Source organism: Pezoporus flaviventris, unplaced genomic scaffold, assembly GCF_033815535.1.
Source record: "Pezoporus flaviventris isolate CSIRO_AGI_PZ_B2104156 unplaced genomic scaffold, CSIRO_AGI_Pfla_v1 ptg000007l, whole genome shotgun sequence".
NCBI lineage: Eukaryota > Metazoa > Chordata > Aves > Psittaciformes > Psittacidae > Pezoporus > Pezoporus flaviventris.
The window spans coordinates 71,558,375-71,579,161 of record NW_026892555.1 but is presented as its reverse complement, the minus strand read 5'-3'; the positions used below and the strand labels follow the sequence as shown (position 1 = coordinate 71,579,161).

The 20,787-nt window shown below is 37.9% G+C and overlaps 1 protein-coding gene across 3 annotated transcripts in view; it reads left to right on the top strand.

Annotated features, from left to right (window-relative positions):
* The window catches only part of ABCA13 (ATP binding cassette subfamily A member 13), a 169,075-nt gene extending 148,547 nt beyond the window's left edge, over positions 1-20,528 (top strand). For all 3 annotated transcript variants that reach the window (XM_061449173.1, XM_061449170.1, XM_061449171.1), the window contains exons 55-58: positions 2,243-2,335; positions 16,649-16,754; positions 18,048-18,185; positions 19,654-20,528. In XM_061449173.1, the coding sequence (XP_061305157.1) occupies positions 2,243-2,335; positions 16,649-16,754; positions 18,048-18,185; positions 19,654-19,743 (427 nt within the window). In that variant the 3' untranslated portion in view covers positions 19,744-20,528. The remainder of the gene's footprint in view (positions 1-2,242; positions 2,336-16,648; positions 16,755-18,047; positions 18,186-19,653) is intronic.
* The last annotated feature ends 259 nt before the right edge of the window (positions 20,529-20,787 follow it).

The window sequence follows — 20,787 nt, the reverse complement described above, 5'->3', positions numbered from 1 at the left end:
AGAAATTATTTTATACTATTTATATTCTTGCTGAAGGTCATTTGAGACTTGAGATCCTTTCAAAAGCTACTTGTATAAGTAAAGGAATAAGTGAATATTCATGCATAAGATATGGAGAGGGTTTCCTGTGTAAATAAAACAGGTTTTAGGTTTTGGGGTGTATTTACCTAATTTTCTGAGAAAAGGCTTCACTTTTGTTTGGAAGGGGGCAGGGTTGTGTGAAGGAGGCAGAAGTGAGGTCTTATTAACTGACAATACCAGCCTAAATTAGTGTTATTTTGGTACAGCTGGGGAGTGTTATGCCAAAGGGAGAATCAGGAGTTACTGCATCCCAGAGAGACTTGGCTAACTTCCTGATCTGTGGGAAGCTGTGTTAGCAAGCGGTCTCCCCATCTCTCTCAAATATCATGGTTTGGCCATTCTCACCATATCCCTGTCCTTTTTTAAGTAAGTTGTTCGTAGGAGGGTACTTAATTGCCATGCTTGTTCAGCAGGAACACTTGAATTTCTACTGGCACATGGCTGAGATGCACAAGACAACTCCTGTTCAGCTGTCTCAGAGGGGCTGGGAAGTACACGCAGGGAATTGCAGGAATAACAAACAACTTTGACTCCTCTTTGAGATGATAGATATATCCTGACTGATGTCCTGTGTCTAAAGAGGTGGTTACAAAGAATTGCTTATTCCATATAGTATCGTGATAAACACATAAATGTATTGGCTTTCGCAAATCATAGGTGTTGCTATGTGGATATAACTGTATGAGTTCACAATAACAGAAACAAAGCTTGCTAAAGACACAAGATTAGACTACAAGTTGAAAATGGCCAGAACTCTTGAGCAAAACGGAGTCATATAACAAAAGAATTTGTAAAGGTAAAAGAAAAGAGGGGTGGGGGTGGGGGGCTTGATCTAAGAAAAACTGGTGCCTGGAAAACATAAGGTTAAATACTTTCTAGCTTAACTTAGGCTGAAGAAAGAACAATGTTTGTGTTGTACGTTTGTGGTGAGATGACAGGATTTAGTGGCTCCACTGAACATGAATGAGTTATTTCACACCATCCTTCTACTTATCAGTTAGTTTAGAGACAGTGACTCCCAAACATCTGCTAGCTTCAGATCCTCTTTGTCTGCCTGTCCTGTTTTGCTTGCAATAAATTTTGCAGGAAGGTCACACCATTTTAAATCTTTGCTAGCTATCAGAGGAATTACAGATATGGCCGGTTTTAGCTAGTTTTGTGATTACTGGGGCATCAAACTGTGTCAAAGGTGAAAAGTACACCATGAGGAAGACTGCTTACTTCATCTTGAAGACCCCTACTCACAAGAGGAAGACTGCTTATTTCATCCTCAAGACCCCTGCCCATGACACCAAGAGGAGGAGACTTATGATAATAAGTTCCTGGAGCTAGTTATAACATTCCCCACCTATACAGAGAAATTATGACTACGGATGTGGCTAATGCAATAGTGAAAGTATATAAACCTGTAACAAATACTAATCAGCGTGCCTCTGGCTACGGTCATGCACCCAGCACTGTTGCTTTTGCTTTATTGACTTTGTCCCTCAGTAAAACCCTGCTATATCTATTAGAGGAGTGAGCTCGTATTTCACAGTATGTAGAATGGCAGCCCACCTGCCCTAAGCTTTATAAGTCAAAGTTATTATTTATCATCTGCAGCAGTTGCATCTAACAGGATCCTGCTTTTCTATTCAGCTGTATTTATATAAATTCTGTTTGGATTGTAGTGTTTTGCATCTCTTCTGCGATTACTAAGGGTAACTACTTTTTACAGGTATGTGCTATGCAAGTGGCAAGCTAAGCGAGCTTACTTCATTCTTCTCCCTCTATCCTTTAGCTCAGAATAACCACAAACAGATATTACAGGGAATAATAGAGTTCATGGCTCTCACACTCAGTTGTGTTTCTGAGACTGCTTATCACGTATTTGCCTGTGGTAGTAAAACCCTTTATTGTGGCCAGAATCTCCAATTTGTTCTAGACTAAAACCATAAATTTCATTTCAGGACTCTCTTCTAGCTGCCATGTGGTAACAACTTTTGGTATGTACTGAAAAAAGACTATGATTTGGACTGTTGTTTTTAAAATCAAAGGTTTCATGTTCTCGTTTTTGCAGCTGTACAGATTCCTTCCACTTTAATCAAAGCTAGGTATAAATAACATTGTTTGTTTTCACTATTGTAATTTTCTAATTTGTTTTTTTTACTTTATTTTGTAGTATGGAAGAATGTGAAGCCCTCTGCACACGTCTTGCTATTATGGTCAATGGAAGTTTCAAGTGCCTTGGTTCTCCCCAGCACATTAAAAACAGGTATTATGTGTCAACATCAAACCTTCTGCAGCTACATTCAGTTTAAGAGCAGGCTAGACACTTTAATAGTGCCAAGGCATAAATACTTATGACTACTAAGCACATATTTCTTTTCCTGCCATAAACTGAAGTTAAAAAAGAGCCAATTAAGATATCTTAGCAAGCTAAATTGACATATGGTGTTGCTAAAATTCTTTATAGTCTGCACCGGTAATTGAAAAAGACAGATCTGTATCTAAAATGAGGCACTTCTGCACTCAACCTGAGAAGTATGTTGTGAGAATTCAACATGTTGAGATGAAATACACTTTGGTTCCTTGAGAGGATTTCTTTTAACAGGAAGAAGTGCTTTTAACAGGTCAGAAGCCAGTAAGACAAGGTACTTTGAACCATCTCTGTTTTCTGTCGATTTCACTGGCAATTGCAGATATTTATGCTATGTTTTCTGCATCCTTTCCTGGTGTGCATGAACCTCTCTTCTGCTTGAACTCTGTTAATGAATTAATCTAATATCTGTTAATGAGGGTGTTTATTTAGAGGATGGGCTCAAACCACCATAAGGGAAACAAGACCAGAAACTGAGGGAAAAGTTGCTGCAATTTATAGCTATAACACATTCAGTAACAAGCAGAATTTTATGACACCCAGACAGTCAGTTGTGCAAAATTATACAGCTCATTTACAAGCAGTGGCGCTACACTGCTTTGTACTAGCTCAGCATTTAGCACTCTTTAAGTACAGGAAATGTAAGCGAGCTCTACAAAAATGTTTAGGAATTGCTGTCTGCCACGGTTATAGGACAGAAGTTATCTGCGACTCAGACAACTTCTTATCCCTTGAGGGCACTTTTGGCTTTCTGTCCTCCCCCTTGGGTAGAACTTTAGGCACTTGTTTTGCAGCTGCATTGGGATGACAAGCCTGAGTCACATTTATTTTAATAAGCTCTCTCCTTCCAAGGGTTTGGTTGGTTATTTTTTTTTTTATCAAGACAAACTTTCAGCTAATAACCTTACAAATTGGATGGTAAAAAAAATAAACTGAAATCTGCAGGTATATTTTGGATTGCTCTGTGTGATCATAGCCTTCTTTTCATGTTTGTGTACGTTTCAGAGAGTAGTTGTTTCAGTTTCTGGATGCGTGAGAAGTCAATCGCTCTTTAACAGTTTCTGGTTCTTTTGTATCTAGCTTTTTGTCTTTGCCATCTTTTCTCTTATTCCCAAGTTTCATAGCACAGAGTGGCCTGTTTTCCCACTCGCTGGAGTGCTTTAGCTGGAGTGCACACACCCTTTGCTCCTTTCTGTCCTGGTTTCAGACACTTTCACAGTAAGACATAGATATCTGTAGAGGACAATGCAGATGCTGGACAGCTGAAACTGCTTTTTGAAGATGTACATGTTGTCCCCTAATAAGGAAAAATGGTATTTCTTAGGCACCTCACTTGAGTGCATAAAGTTAGCTGGGATAAATGTGCGTCTCCACTTTTTATGTTTCAGATTCTCTGGAGTGAGTATGCACTGTCTTCTTAGCTTGAGCCTTGAGAGGATAAAATCAGACATTCCAAAAAGGCCACCGTCGTGTTTATCTTCCCAGTGACTTTGTCAGTGTTTTGCCTTTCCTGATGTTTCCTTTAGCAGCATCTTTTCATCTGCCTTCTTAGGACGAAAGACATTTTAAACATACTCATAAGTATGCACTATACTCAAAAATAGGACAGTTATTTCTCAATTTGCTTCACTGTCTCTGTACATACACCTGTTTCAGTTCACAGTAAGCAAATCAGTGCAGAAGAATAAGCTATATGACATGCTGGAAGTATCTTCCAATTAATTCTGAAGGTATCAAGACATTCATAGATCAGCCATTCAAGCATCAAGGCTGTATGAGCATCTCTCTTAAATTCTCCAAAGCAAGGTCATGCTAAGAAGTTTGGCAGTCATATTCATATATTCATAGCAATTATTTGTTTAAAATCATTGTAAAATAAAAATTAAAAAAAAACAAAAACGCACCTTCTCTCTGTTAAGAATATTTCATACTATCAGCAGTTTTGTGTTCCTTGTATTGCCATGACAGTTCTTTAACGTAGGTCAGTGACATTCACGTGGGATAATATGTACACTGGATATCAATATTGCTGGGGCTTTCCATAGAAACTGTGTAGCTGAAGCTAAACTTTTTCATTTAAGGCAGGACCAAAATCCCTTTAACTCTTAACTTATTGATTTGGTCTCCAAATTTTCACATATTGTTTAGGAATCTAATGATTTTTTCTAAAACTTTAGAACCTTTTATTAGGAAAAAATAATGCACTAGCTTTATAAAAAGATTTAATGGATTTAATTAAAATCATGCAGTTGTCTGAATTTGCTCTGTCTGGATAATTTATTTTCTTGTTTCTGGGAGCAAAAGCCATGGTAGAGAGCACAGTCTTAAAACTTGATGTACACACAGCTGATTGATAAGGGTGCTTGATTGGCTGGTGGATTTTTTTTTTTAATTAATAATTAAGCACACAGTAAAGACATTTCTATGCTTTCTTTGGAAAAATTTGCCAAGTACTGGGGAGCATCCAAACACTGTTCCTGTTACTCCTTCTATTTTGTTGTTTACTTGAGTTTCCAGACTTCCAATACTTGCCAATACAGTACTCTAGCGTAAGATCCAGGTTCACACAACCAATAATTGAAGTAACTCTTAGTAGATTAAGAAAGCCAGTACCTCTGTGTAATTCATGTTCCAAACTATATTGAAGACGATTTCCAGATAACCTGCCGTACTCTTTCTGGATGACTTCTGTATCTACATGAGATGCGAAAGGAGGAGAGAAGCAGAATTCTTTTACTTACTACTCCAAGAAAACCATTGAAATAATTAAGCTTTAAATTATTTTAATATTTTCATTTTCTTCCTTTCTGCTCTACCTATGAGCATTGTGAAAAACTTCCAGGACTTGAAAAAGTATTGAGTTACTCCTTCCTTCCCATTTTCCTTTCCTCTCTATGATTTAATAGCCCTATCGTTCTTGCTGCCATACAGAGGAAAACATCATTCCTTCGAAATCGAGAGTCCATAAGGATTTCTAAATCTACTATTAGGTAACTCATGTCATCAGAAGAATGCTATCCTTAGCAACCATCTCTATTGATACAGTCACTAGTCAGTTCTATTTTTCAGTGTTTTCCTGCAATTAGCACTGTCTAGTGTATTTGTCTCTGGCACCATCTCACAGTAAAAACCCCATCAACTGACATTGTGTTTAACAAAACTGTTCCATGAAGCAATGTGAGTGAAAGAATGCATAAGCAAAACTGACTTTGCTACATCTGATTTAATCTAAATTACTTGTACTGTAATTTTTTTTTATGATGCTTTTGTGTTCTATGCGTGTGAACAAATGAAGCCAGTAATATACATATTTGTAATAACAGGCAAGACTGGTACTAGAATAGATTAATGGGGGCCATATTTGTAGATTAATGTGGCTTTTGTTAGGTTTTACACCTCTTTTCTTTTTTTAATTTCTCCTATAAGCAGCTCTTGATATCCTCTTGTCTGTCTTCAATTTATTTCTACAAATAAAATTCAACAAATATTTTAAAATCAAATGCAAGTGATCTGATCTATCTTTGAAGACTGCAAGAGGGAAAGAAATTCAAACACTCTATGAACACTTAAACCAAAGAAAACTTTCATATAGCATTTATTTATGATAGAATGAGTCCTGTATTGTTAGAATTAACAGCGGGAACATATTTTGATATTACATGTGATCACATTAGCATGTCTTAAGATTATTATTTTTTTCTTCCTTTAAATATAGCTACATCCACTAAAAAGAAATTATTTCTTCCCTGCCTGACAATTCTGTCTGTCTTGATGGAAATCCTCAGTATTGCTTTATTTGCTTGTCCTTTGGTACCATTCCAGCCTGTAAACTCTAGATTATGATCACTTTTTTGATGGATCTGTGATGAAGACTTAATGGGTCTTCCTTGGGGCCCTGTTATATTTGATTCTTTGCTGTGATGAGAAGTTTCAAGGATTCAGCTTTCTCTCTCACTGATGCTTTCAGCCCTTGGCAGATGTGAAAGACCATGATCTTGGACTGAATACAGCTTTGTCAGATGGTACAAAGTTCTGTGATGAAGGGTATGGGTGAGCTCCAGAAAGATGCTAATGTGAAACATTAAAGCTTCATAGGGATATAAAAAGTAACAAAGCTTCTAATGTGTGAGACTTGATTCATTTTTCCAGCTCCTGTGTCTTACAAAATGCTCATCCAAAAATGTCTTCCCGCTACAAATGTAGGTGTTTGGGTTTCAGCTCCCAACTCTTGAGCCCTGACTATATTTATCTATGTGTAAACAGATTTAATGTGCTCTCAAATGTTTCTCAGGAGAATAATAAGTGTTGGACTTTAGAAAGGTCTATTGTTGCAGGTGCCAAATTTCTGAATAATGCCAAGAAAGGTGTTAGCTGGAAAGAATGAACTGAAGGGCAATTTCCAAAGAGTTTCCATCTTAGTTCTGGATATAGTTTGTATGAGATAGATGTGTCCGTAGTTGCGCTTGTTAAAATTTCAGAAGACTCCTGCCAACTGAGCCAATTGCTCAAAATTGTGACTGCATTGCATTTAAATGCTCTCTCCAGTATTCTCCATTATACTTAATGTTTTTTTAAAAATTCACAGAAGCATTTCCATGTTAGATACAGCTGGCCAGTTCTCTGGGAACAATGGTTTGAACACTATCCTTCATTCTAGGGCCATCTGGACAGACTTCTCATAACTGAAAAACTCATAGCAATTCGTCAAGTTCTGGACACGCATCAAGTCTTTGCTCAAATTTTATCAGCAAGCCATCTGATTAAATTACCTAACAATTAATCCATTTGTTATAGCAGAGTGAGAATGGAAAATCTGTTGGCAAGCTATTTACACTTTGCCATTTTTTTTAAGGGTTTCTTGAGAATATTTTATTGCTTTTCTCAAACTCACATTTAGATTTTTCAAGTGGAAAAGAGAGGAGTGTATCTGAAGATCTCATCAATATTTAAGCCTCCAGCGGGCACAGTGTTATGCTAACCGATATAGTCACACTAAGTTTCTTACATACCATAAAATATAGAAATTGATATAATTTTTATTCTTGTCAACTAGAAAACAAACTCCTTTGGAACATGAAAAATGTATCAAGAGAGTGGATGTGTATTGGTGTAATATAGGTATTAGTTTATCTTCCCAGAGGAAAATTTGAAGAGTTCTTACTGCTTTAAAAACACACAGTTTGAGAGTTCAGAAATGAGCAATATCTTTGCACTCTTATAAAACTTTGTGCAACATTAATTCAGCCCTACTGTGAGTGTGCATTAGATTGCTATTCTTTTTGGTAATTTTATAGTGTGTTTTCCACAGGATGCTGTATTACATCTGTTTATATGTTCATTCAATGAGCAGCAGCTAATTTAATAAAGATTTCATATTCTCCTCTTTGCCCAGTATGTGATCTCTGTACTGTTTTTTCTAGACACATTTCAAACCTGCCTCTAAATAATGCAGTATTTTCAACATTTGCTGGAGTAGTTCTTCATAAATACCTATACTTAGGTTTCCCACAATATTTCTGGGAATCTGGGTTTAAAATAATTATTCCCATTTTATAGGAGAGTAACTGAAGCATGGTGCTAAAGTTAAAAGGGTTTTAACTTTAAATACACTGAGCAGTGTATGGCTAAATATTTCCTGTTTGTTTAACACTGCATTCAAAGTCCAGTGCCTCTTGCCTTTACCTGTACCTGTGGATGTTTCTGAAAATACTGTAAATGACTTTTGCAGAAAGGAGCTTTAGGTCTCAAGGTGGGCCCTTAGCAAGATAGGAAAACAGTAGTAAAAATTGTGTCTGAGTGAGTTACCACAGGTCACACAGGTGTATTGGGCTGGAAGGGTAGGATTCTGTTTCCCAGGGACATACCAGAACCATAAAGCACTTTCTTTCCTTTTCTCATCAACCTGCTGTCTTCTTTTTGCAACATTTTCTAGATCCTGCAGCAAATAAAGCCACTTGTCTGAGCAAATAGCTTGTACCTCCATATAAGGCATTCATCGCAAGAATTTCATGAAGAGATGCTATGTTATGATGTAATTAAAGCTTATTACATAATGCAAATATACCAGTGGTTTAAATTTTAATTTCACAGCTGGTCTCCATTCTAACAGTTGAGAATTTGACCTTGAAGTGTTGATAAGGTCCTTATAATAGACGTTTTAGTGTGTAATATCCTGACTCTTATTTTTTTAAGAAACTCACTTGAAAAAGAGTATACCAGAAAACAGGGACAGCAACACAATGATAATGTTACTTCCTCCCACTTTTTTCACTGGTGAGGCCAAAAAGGAACTTTGAGGAAGCAATTTTTGTTCTTTGCAGGCTGCACCATCATCCTTGACCAGAATTACAGTGCTGATGTTCCTGTATCTCTGGGAACGTAATGTATAAATGATACAAGAGTATCAGATCTGATACTTGCCTGTATGTGAAGACATGCAAGATCATATACAGACAGATTTTGTGTGCACATTATAAACAATTAAAAAGATTTTCTGAGGGATTTACCACATATTCGGAAATCACACCTAAGCTCAAAGATGCCTGCATTTGGAGAGCAAGGCAAAGCTGTATCCTGAATTGCTCATAACCTGAGGCTGTCACTGTTATAGCAAGGCTCATGTTAAATACTGAAATTAACTTTAGATGGCTTGATATGAAGGCCTGGAGTGCATGTGAACAAATAGTACATGTACAATATGCTTGAACAAGTGTTACTTGCTGTTCTAATAGTTGTTTTCATGTTTCTATTGTTACCCTGGAAAAATCATAATCAATTAAAAAATGATGAAACAAAATTTATGAGTAGTACAGAAAAGACAGTTTTCATAATTTATTTATGTCTGTTTGCATCTAATTATATTTTTATCTGTTCAGCACTGATATTGTTCTGAATAATTGCAGAAGGATTTTACATTTTGCAGAGACATTATATTCTCATTTTTGTTTTTTTTTTAAAACAAACCAAAACAACTATTTCAAATTTAATAACATTTTTTCCTTCCCAGATATTGTCTTTATCTCCCACTTAATAGATGAAAAAAAATAAATCTATTGGCTGATTTAAAATGATCTTAAACTGTGATTTTTTTTATTTGTTTTAATAATTTTATTTCAATATTTGTTTGGGTTTTTTTCAATGTTTTTCAAAGTGGTTTATTTTCAGTGTTGTCTAAGTTTTGTTTTCTTTGTAAATTGTACTTTTTTCTAGGGCTGTAAGGAGAATGACCTGATTCTGTGTGCCATGCTCCTGCAATCATACTGGAATAACTAAGTTAGCTTGCCTAGATGAGGCTTATTCACTTAGGGAAAGTAGAACTGTACCTATCTGTCTACAAATGAATGTAAACCAACGCAGAGGGGCAGACAGCAGCACAACAAATTATTCCTCCTCTTTGATTTATGGCATAAGGCTGCTGCTAGAGGATGTAGGAAGGCAGCTAGGAGGACTAAGGCATCCTTAGAATTAAACCTGGCAAGAAGGGTCAAGGACAGCAAAAAGAGCTTTTTTAAATACATGGCAGACAAAACTAACACCAGAGGCAATGTAGGCCCACTGATGAACGGGATGGGTGCCCTGGTGACAGAAGATAAAGAGATGGCAGAGTTACTGAATGCCTTCTTTGTCTCTGTCTACTCTGCTGCGGGCAGTCCTGAAGAGCCCTGTACCCCTGAGACCTTAGATGAAGTCAGGTCGATGGAGCGGTTTGCCTTAGTCGATGAGGAATGGGTTAGAGACCAGTTGAGCAATCTGGACATCCATAAATCCATGGGTCCAGATGGGATGCACCCGCGGGTGCTGAGGGAACTGGCGGAAGTCATTGCTAGACCACTCTCCATCATCTTTACCAAGTCTTGGGAAACGGGAGAGGTGCCTGAGGACTGGAGGAAAGCAAATGTCACTCCAGTCTTCAAAAAGGGCAAGAAGGAGGACCCGGGTAACTACAGACCGGTCAGCCTCACCTCCATCCCTGGGAAAGTGATGGAACACCTTATCCTTGATACCATCTTAAGGCATATCAAGGATAAGAAGGTTATGAGGGGCAGTCAACATGGCTTCACCAGGGGGAAATCATGTTTGACCAATCTCTTAGCCTTTTATGAGGAAATAACACGGTGGATGGATGATGGCAGAGCGGTGGATGTGGTCTACCTTGACCTCAGCAAAGCATTTGACACAGTCTCCCACAGCATCCTCGCGGCTAAAATGAGGAAGTGTGGACTGGATGATCAGGTAGTGAGGTGGACTGCGAACTGGCTGAAGGAGAGAAGCCAGAGAGTTGTAGTCTATGGGGCTGAGTCTAGTTGGAGGCCTGTAACTAGTGGAGTGCCTCAAGGGTCAGTACTGGGACCGGTATTATTTAATATATTCATCAATGATTTAGATGAGGGAATTGAGTGTACTATCAGCAAGTTTGCTGATGACACTAAGCTGGGAGGAGTGGCTGATACGCCAGAAGGCTGTGCTGCCATCCAGCGAGACCTGGATAGGCTGGAGAGTTGGGCAGGGAGTAACTTGATGAAATATAACAAGGGAAAGTGTAGAGTCCTGCATCTGGGCAGGAACAACCCCAGGTTCCAGTATAGGTTGGGGAATGACCTGTTAGAGAGCAGTGTAGGGGAGAGGGACCTGGGGGTCCTAGTGGACAACAGGATGACCATGAGCCAACACTGTGCCCTTGTGGCTAAGAAGGCCAATGGCATCCTGGGGTGTATTAGAAGGGCGGTGGTTAGTAGGTCGAGAGAGGTCCTCCTTCCCCTCTACTCTGCCCTGGTGAGACCCCATCTGGAGTATTGTGTCCAGTTCTGGGCCCCTCAGTTCAAGAAGGACAGGGAGCTGCTGGAGAGAGTCCAGCGCAGGGCAACAAAGATGATTAAGGGAGTGGAACATCTCCCTTATGAGGAAAGACTGAGGGAGCTGGGTCTCTATAGTTTGGAGAAGAGGAGACTGAGGGGTGACCTTATGAGTGTCTATAAATATATAAAGGGGGAGTGTCACGAGGACGGAGCCAGGCTCTACTCAGTGGCAAACAATGATAGGACAAGGGGTAATGGGTACAAACTGGAACACAAGAGGTTCCACTTAAACTTGAGAAGAAACTTCTTCTCAGTGAGGGTGACGGAACACTGGAACAGGCTGCCCAGGGAGGTTGTGGAGTCTCCTTCCCTGGAGACATTCAAAACCCGCCTGGACGCATTCCTGTGTAACATTATCTAGGTGTTCCTGCTCCGGCAGGGGGATTGGACTAGATGATCTTTCGAGGTCCCTTCCAATCTCTAACATACTGTGATACTGTGATACTGTGATATATTCTAAAAAAGATGCATTTCCTTGCCAGACATTAAGTGCCAATGTTCTCTTTATTGTTTTTTATTTTGTTATCCAATAATGTAATTTTGAAGTAATCTTTTGATCAATCAGACTAGCACATACATAAAGTATGCACTTTATATTCCTACCAGTAAACTTGCCAGGAGCTGTGTGTATATATATATATATATATATATAGCACAACATTTTTTGTGTGTATATATATAGCAGAACATTCTCCAGGAAATGAAATCTTTGATGAGTGGAATAAAAGCATATGGATGATTAGATGTTTTTCTTATTCATCAGGGTTTAGGAAATAGAGCTGTGTTCTTGATTTCCTGAGGTTATACTCAGCAATTTTGACTGGGGTAGAAAAGACATGGTAAATGGGCTTTGGGAAGAGTGCGATTCCATGGAATGGTCATTCTGGGCTGTGCTGTAAGAACAGTGATTTCTAGGTTCTGTTTTGTTCATCTGCAGACTTTCTTTTCCATCCTTCACAGATAACAGGATTTCATGGGTCAAGCTTCAGAAAACCCTTGGTTAGTATTTCTAGGGACCCCCTGTGAGGAGCCAAGTGTAGGTTCAGCTGTGTCTCCATAAGACACTGTGTTTCAGCAACTACTCTTCTTGTCCCTATTCCAATCTCTGGACCAGGACCTCTAAGGAATGGGAGAAGGGAACATTGAGAAATTAATATTACTTGATCTGCCCTAAGTAGCAACTCCTCTAATTGGTATTTATGAGAATTCTCAGCCTTTGGGCAACTAAATTCACTTCCATTCCCTTTGCAAGGCTAGAATGAGAACCAGGAAAGCAGCCAGGGGAACTTCCTCATCAGTATCGATATGGCTACATTTTATTCTAGTGTATGACTGCAGCTTGCATAGACACCTATTGATGTGGTTTTGTATCATCTGTCTTTGTACTGCTGGCTGTGTGGCTGTGAAACTGTATTACGGGCTGCAAAACCCTTGAGAACTGAGGAGCCATTTGTGTGCTTAGCCCCGTCTGATCTCCTTTCTGTGATATTTACACTGGAACAACTATGAGGTCAGATCAAAGACCTGTCTAGCACAGTATCCTCTCTTTGACAGCGGCCAGGACTGAAAAGTACAGGAACAAGATACGCACATGAAATTACTTTTCCACGTTACTTAACTTTACTTTGGCAATTTGTTGCTTAGATTCTTCCTAACCAGAGGTGATCTTAGTGGACTGCCGCCTTCCTCCAATGAAATTCTCTAATCTCTTATTCAACTCATGTCATGTTCTGGCATCCAGCATGTCCTGTGTCAATTAGTTGTACAGTTTTCTTATGTGCTGTAAGGAAAATTACTTCCTCTTACCAATTTTGCATTGCATTTCTTACAATTTAATTTCATGCCCCCTGTTCTTGCATGAGAAGTATAGGAGAGTGAAAAATCGTTCCTCAGTTGCATTCCTTAGCTCAGTCATGATTCTGGGCTCTGTAAAAACATCTTTCTACCACCTCAGTGTCTTTCTTCGAATTTAATCTCTTCTGTAATTTCTGATATGGAATTCCTTGTTGCCATTTTATGTTCCTTTTGTTCCCTTGTTACCTAGCTGAACTGCTCAGCTTGCTTGAGGACCTATGTAATTAAAGGTGTGGAGCCCTTGGATGCGTTTTGTAGTCCTAACTAAGCTCATGCTTCTGCAGCTAATGCTGTTGTTAATGCTCAAGTTAATTAGTTTACAATCAGTCTGGGATTTTATATTTTATTTTCAGTCTCATGGTGGCATTTTAGTGTGTAAAGCACTCAATAAGTTATACTTTCAGAACCACTAATGAAGTGAAAGTCAAATGTGACAACTAGTTTGAGGGAGAAGAGGAAGGATAGAGAGGAAAAATACTTCTTGTTAGAATATGTGGGTTTGTGTGTATGTGTACACGCAGAAATGCAGGTGTTGTTAAAATAATGTGGAAATTAGCAGTGGAAAATATCTTTGTTGAAAACCTTTGAAGAGATGCTTCTTTTGTAGCAGATGGCTGCTGAGCAGGTGTGCTGGCTCAACGTGCGCCATTTTAATGGTAATGTTTCCCTCCTTAGGTCTTGGACTATCAGGTGCTACAGGTTTGATCCTAAAAGTGTTAATCAAACCAGATTGTGCTTTTCTCTGTAATTCCACTTTGGGATTCTGAACTAATTATATTGTCTGAGTGAGAGAGGAAAACAGAGTGAAAAAAATGGTAAATTTCCATTGCCTTAGTGTGCTCTTGAAAGCAGTTTCCTGATCATAGCAAGGGGAAATGCTTATTGCTGATTAGCTTACTCTATATGGGGAGCTCTTATACTAAAATAAATTACAAAATCAAGGTGTAGAAACATCATAATTTGACTAGTCAAAAGAAAAAAAATCTTTCAAAGGTTTCTATGTGTACCACGCTGGTGTTTATGCCATTCACAATTTAGATTAAATCCAAGTTGCACAGACTGTCTGTCTTTGGTAATCAGAATTTTGATTCATTTTCTTTGGAAACTTCATTGCATACAACAATTTCATTTTATGAGACTGTTGAGCATCTCCATAAGCCAGCATTTTTCAAACCACAATTCAATGGCGACTGCGTAGAGATGCCAAAAACCTGATCAGAATCAATCTCTTTTAAAATGTTGCCTCAGGTTGGCTGTCAACTAAACTGAACCCCCTTGTTAACTATATCTATCTTTGTAACATCTTTTTTCATTGTCAAACATATTGTTTCAGGGGTGATGCTATGCATTTAAAACATTTAATTAGGGCTTATTATGTTTTAGTAAATCACTCCAAAGCAAATCAGCCAGACACTGCTTTGGATTCCACCTTATTCTGGATCTTTTTGATGTAACAGCACTGTTCATCTGTCAGGTGACACTTCCTAGTGTATATTTGGTACCCTGTGGTTTGCACCCAATAGGATTTTATTCATAAAATGTCCTTCAGGAACCAATAAACAGGACTCTGCATCAGGAATGTTTGTTCTTACTCCATTTCAAGCAGTTCAGGGGTTGCACTTGACTTCAATAAAGAACACACCCCCCCCCCCCCCCCAAAACAACTAAAGACCAAAAAACCCTAAATTAATTGAAATGGGGCAGAAGCTGAAACTGTCATACCTAAAGTGTAGCAGCTATGGTTTTATTCTAGACAAAGAAATAGGATTTTTGTCTGAGAAGATCCTTGGCAATTATATTTTGAAATTCTTAATGTGAAATTCTTAATAGAATAAAATCTGCAGTCTAGAATTTTGGAAACTTGCCCTGCTCTGGAATCAGTGAAGACTTTATTGTTTTATTCCAGCAGAGGTTCTGATCCAATGCAAAGTAAAAGGCCTTACATTGCTATACATGTACTGTCAATGAGGAACATGTGGTGCTTCATGTGAAGTATTTTGCTGGGAGTCACTCAGACAGTGGTTAAACTGGATATATGTCTCAGAATAGTCCTTTCCAATTTTTATTACATTTTGATTGAGATTATGTAGTATTTTTTCTGTATTGGGAAAGGGCAGCATCATAGAGCATGCTGTGTTATATACTTCTGCTTTGATCACATGAAAATGTGCTTCAATCCTGTCAGATCCAATTAACCCAGCTTCTTCCCTGAATCACAAGCTGTACACAGAAAAGACACAGGAGAGGTGGGTACTGGCATGAGGGAGGATAGACATGCACAGGATAGACACTAGAAAAAAATAACTTGAGTAAAGGAATTGTGGAGCTGGAGAGTGAAAAGGAAGAAATGATAGAGTGAAGGATGTAGGAGTGGTGGTCTGTGGGAAGACAGAGGAAGTGCAGGTTTCTGAGGGGATGTGAGCTGTGCTGTCTGAGCTCCCTATCCCTCTACCAGATCTGCCTTTCCATTGCTTACCAGCAACAGGGAACAGCGGCAGTAGAAGAAAGCTCTTCTGACTTGGCTTCTGGGATTAACGAAGGAGTTGAATCCAAAGAGAGGACACATAGCTGCGAAGGAGGGCTGAGAGGGGAGGGTGCCGCAGCAACCCCCTGTCACCCTATTTCCCCGCTGAGCTCTGCCCTTGGACCTTACTCTGGGAACTGATGCAGCCTAACTTCCATTGCTTAAGCAATGTGCATAAGACTATAGTTGCCATTTCAGTGTTTATGGGCTTACTGCAATTTCTTCAACTAAATATTAGCAGTGAGTAAATGTAATAAAAGGTAATGTGTTGGTTAGATTGCCTGTACTTAACTTTTATCACATGTATATTGAGAAAGTGAAGTTCATTTCCTAAATTATTTCAAGAGAAATTGTGTGGCCATAGAGCTAAAGAAAATTCATTAACTTTACCATCTCCCTAAATACTCCTGTACTTGTGTTTGCTTATCTGTAAAACACAGTTATACTCACATTGCTGAAATATGCATATGAATGTGCAGATTTGTTAAAAGATTTGGAAAATAGAGCTATGCCCATTTGTCATATTAGAAAAGTAAAAGGATTGATTTTTCTTCTGTATTTGTAACCTTCACAGCATTTTGTTAACTATTCAAAGCAATATAGTGAAGTATAGTTTAGATAACATAAGTTCAGGTACATTAAATAGTGAAAAATCCTGTAGTAATTAAAACATAGGCATAACATTTTTTTGTTGCTGTTTCGTTATCCTTAATTTAACAACTTCCTCATTGAAATTTTATTGTTCAAAAGTGTAATACTGGAATCCTAGTGATAATACAGCAGGTATAAATGACATTTCTTGACATTATCATATGGTGTTCCTGCTCCGGCAGGGGGATTGGACTAGATGATCTTTTGAGGTCCCTTCCAATCTCTAGCATACTGTGATACTGTGTGAAAATCAATCAAAGCAAATGTTCTTCCTGTCTTCATAGTGTAGATAAATGGGTTTATGTTTCTGTGTGCTGCTCTTAGGTTTGGAGATGGTTATTCTGTCAAGGTTTGGCTTAGTAAAGGTATAAGCTATCAAAGAATGATTTTGGACTGTCTACAGCTGCATTTTCCTGGAACACAGTTTAAGGTACAGTTAAAACTCTTCATCATAGTAATATTTCTGTGGCAGGATTAAGTATGGGCTAGTAAGAACAATATATACACATTTGGATATGTTGATCTTTTTAGAATAATTATATATGAGTATTTATTTTCCAATTAAGCAAATCTGAAAAATCTGACTTGTGATATTGATTGAAGCTACTCAAACATTTAGGCAGTATAAACAGGCCTTTTCTCTGAGTGAAAATTTCCTTTTGTTTTTATTATTGATGAAGCTGAACTTGCATATGTGGTCTCCTGAAGTGTGAGTGCAATGTAGTCACCAAGTATTTGAGTGCTTTCTCATAAGAAATTATGATGAAATTATCCACAGATGAATATTTTCAGTCTTTATTGAGAGTCTTTTATTTGATATGAAGCCTTACGAAAGACCTACGGTAATTACACTCCAAGAACTCTCAAGGGCCTTTAATTATTTTGGTTTGTTTTTTACTTTATCCAAGTTTAGAAAAAAAAAAATCATGTAAAACTATACCTTAGTTACAAACCTATTTTCTAGAATCATAGATTGTTTTGGGTTCAAAAGGGCCATAGAGATCACTTAGTTCCTACCCCCCTGCCATGGGCAGGGACACCTTCCACTAGACCAGGCTGCTCAAAGCTCCATACAGCCTTGCCTTGAGCACTGCAAGGGATGAGGCAGCCACAGCTTCTCTGGGCAACCAGTTCCGGTGCCTCACCCCCCTGACAGTAAAGAATTACTTCCTTATATCTAATCTAAATCTCCCCTCTTTCAATCTAAAGCTATTCCCTTTGTCCTATCACTACATGCACTTGTAAAAAATCCCACTCCGGCTTTCTTGCAGGCCCCCTTTAGGTACTGGGAGGTTGCTTTAAGGTCTCCCCAGAGCCTTCTATTGTTGAGACTGAACATCCCGTTCTTTCAGGCTATCTTTGTAGGAAAGATGCATATACACTGATAGTGTATATGTCTGTAAGTGTGTGTTTGCTCAACCTGTACCCAGACTGATTGTAACAGTACTAGTCTGTTAGATTAAAAGCCCATAGAATAAAACTGTCCTAAACTAATGCAATCTTTTAATGAGATTAACAAAATGTGATCTCAGAACATACACAAAATGTGTGCCCTGAGTATGAACATTTCTTTGTAATAAAACAGTTTAGACAAAATATATTCTTGTTTAAAAGCTCATATTTTTCATGTTAATCTGAAATAAGAGCTTATTGAAGAAAGACTGGTTATAAGCAAATGTAACGTCATCACAATGTGCATTTTACCATTTTTTCTTGTTTTAAGGCACAGCATCTTAACCTGCTCGAGTACCATGTACCACGAAGCCAGGGATGCTTGGCAGAGCTCTTCAGAGTGTTAGAGAATCACAAAGCTTTTCTACAAATCAAACACTACTCCATCAGCCAAACCACATTAGAGCAGGTATATATATTTTTTATTCTCTTTTGTGTCTAAACATGCTGTTTATCTTAAGTATTGTTGTAATGGAATACTAGATCATTTGCTGGATTACCCAAATATATGTGATAAACCATCATTTTTAGGCCATCTCAGGTCTACACAGTAATTTCATGAACCCTGCTGGATCATCACAGTAAGCCAGATATTCGTATTGTGTGTGAACCTGACCAGTGTTTAGAAGCACCCCAGTCTGTGCGGGAAGAGAATGTGGGACTGTGAACTGCCACCTCCACAGTTCAAAAGTTGGGATCTTACCAGTGTCCTTGAAAATGGTGAACCAGTCTCTGTAAATTTCAGTAAACCTTAGATTTACAGGATATATTCTTTTGAGAGTTTTCTTTTGATCATGCTGGACATTAGAGAACAGTAGAAATGTACAAGCAGACAGAAGAGATCCCACTACGAGAGACTGTAAAATCCTATTTGGGCAAAAGGAAGAACAGACCTGACGGAAAGGATGGTATTTCTGTGTGGACGTGATTTGTTACAGCATCTTCATATGAACTTCTTGTTACGTATTCTATAAACCGAGTCACATCTAGTCAAAACACTAATTCTCTAGGATAGATGGTGTGAGCTTATTTCTTTTTCCCATATGCAGATCATTAATTAAGCATTCTGATCTGTACTGATCTATTAAGTGCTTGTGAATGCCTGAATATAAGGTAATTTCAACCTGTTGATTATTTAGGGCATTTTTCACTCAATTCCTCTCCACTATTCATGGTGATTCACCATCACCTCAGTTTCACCTACCATTATTTCCTCTCCCTGACTGACAGTTTTAAAAGGAAAATAGTTCTTCTGAATAACAAATGCCCTTATAATTCATCCTGTTTTTTGCATCTGAATATGATCATTTGAATCAAGAAAAAACATCTTTCCCTCTACACTGCTTGCTGTCAAATAAATAATTGTGTGATAAAAAGCTCACAAGGCTTTCTGTAGTAAGATCTGTTAAAAAAAACCAAACAACAAGCAAACAAAGGAGTCACATCAGTTGTTGAATCATTGCTCTACAATATTCAAAAGTATACTTTCACCTTAAAATATCTGGGCCCTCCACTGTGATGGTTGTTGATAGAAACTGCAGGCTCAAGTTCCTTAGGTGTGTCATTTCAAAGCAAATTAAAACAACTGTTTCCTGCTAACTTGTGCAGCAACAAAATATAATTTTCATACATAAGTTAGTAACTCGTTTTACCATTATTTTTATAATTCATTAACCACTGTGATAGCTGGAGAGTTGAAGGGGGATAATTTCTAGAGTTTACAAAATATATCTCTAGAGGGGTTCTCTCAATATAAACTGTTCATTTTTGTGTCACAAAAGCTTAGGAAAGTAACTGAAAATTATCATCAGCTTGGCTTCAAAGATTCAATTCAAATGCTATATTTTGAAAGTCCTACTGTTTTTCATATCTTACAGGTATTCATTAATTTTGCTACACAACAGCAAGAACTCTCGCATTCTTCACAAGAATCTCCTGTTATTCATCATGACCACCTGCCAGTCTAGACTTAGAACAGGATCAGCAGCATATATGTGTGTGTATGTGTATACATATGCACATTTAACATGTAATAACTTTTCAGCTGTTAACAGTCTGTGTATGAGAAACCAATAGTAGAAGCAGAGGTGAGTTTGCATCTGTAGGCCAGAAGGAATGCTGCCAGTTCTCAGTAAAACATGAAACTGGTTACACGCGGACTAAAAATCAGTTTTTTAATTAAGTGGAATTCATAAGGGCCTCATTAATGCAGCTTTGTGTAAAAAAGAGTGATCTGAAATGTTGAAATGTCACAGTGTATAGTAGATTATTTTTGTGGTGACTCTACATCCATTTGACTACAGTAATCTCTTGCATGCGCACTTAATGTTTAACTTTTACATGGCAAGGAGAGAAAACCCCATTGAATGGTAGCAATAGCTAGGCTATCAGCCAATATTAATATTTAAAGCAAAAAATGAAATTCTTTTGACTTCTGTATTAATTCAGTTCTGTGTTGTGACAAGTTAAATTAGTCTTTATTGTATAAATGAGGAGCTATATTTTATATTAAAGAGGTGATTAGTGTACTAGTTTGCCTCCCAGTTGTCTTAAGTAAATTTAACACGGTTCCATAAATCATACCTGAAATGAGTGTTCCCTTATACTTGCAGGTTGCTGCTGGGAGAATTCTCAAGTATCTTTTTAATGACCTATTTTGTTTCTATTTTTTTGTTTCTTATTTTTCCCAAAAGAATGTCAAAATATTGTTTAATGGGCATGTTAAAAGAAAATAAGATACACATTCAGACACTGAGCAATTAACTTTTCAATAAATGTATATTATGATGCTAGATACTTCAGCCTAGGCCATGTCACATCCTTTACCCTATACACACATAGAAGTGAACATACAATTCTTTGCGCATTGAAGTGGGAGAAAAAAAGTACAAAACCATTTTGGTGTAAACCTCTGCCTCTTCCAACGAAAGTCTTTGGGGCTCCTGTGGAAAGCAGTGGATGTCACTTTTATTGGACTATCTTGTCTGATTGATAGTTGAAATTATAGAAAT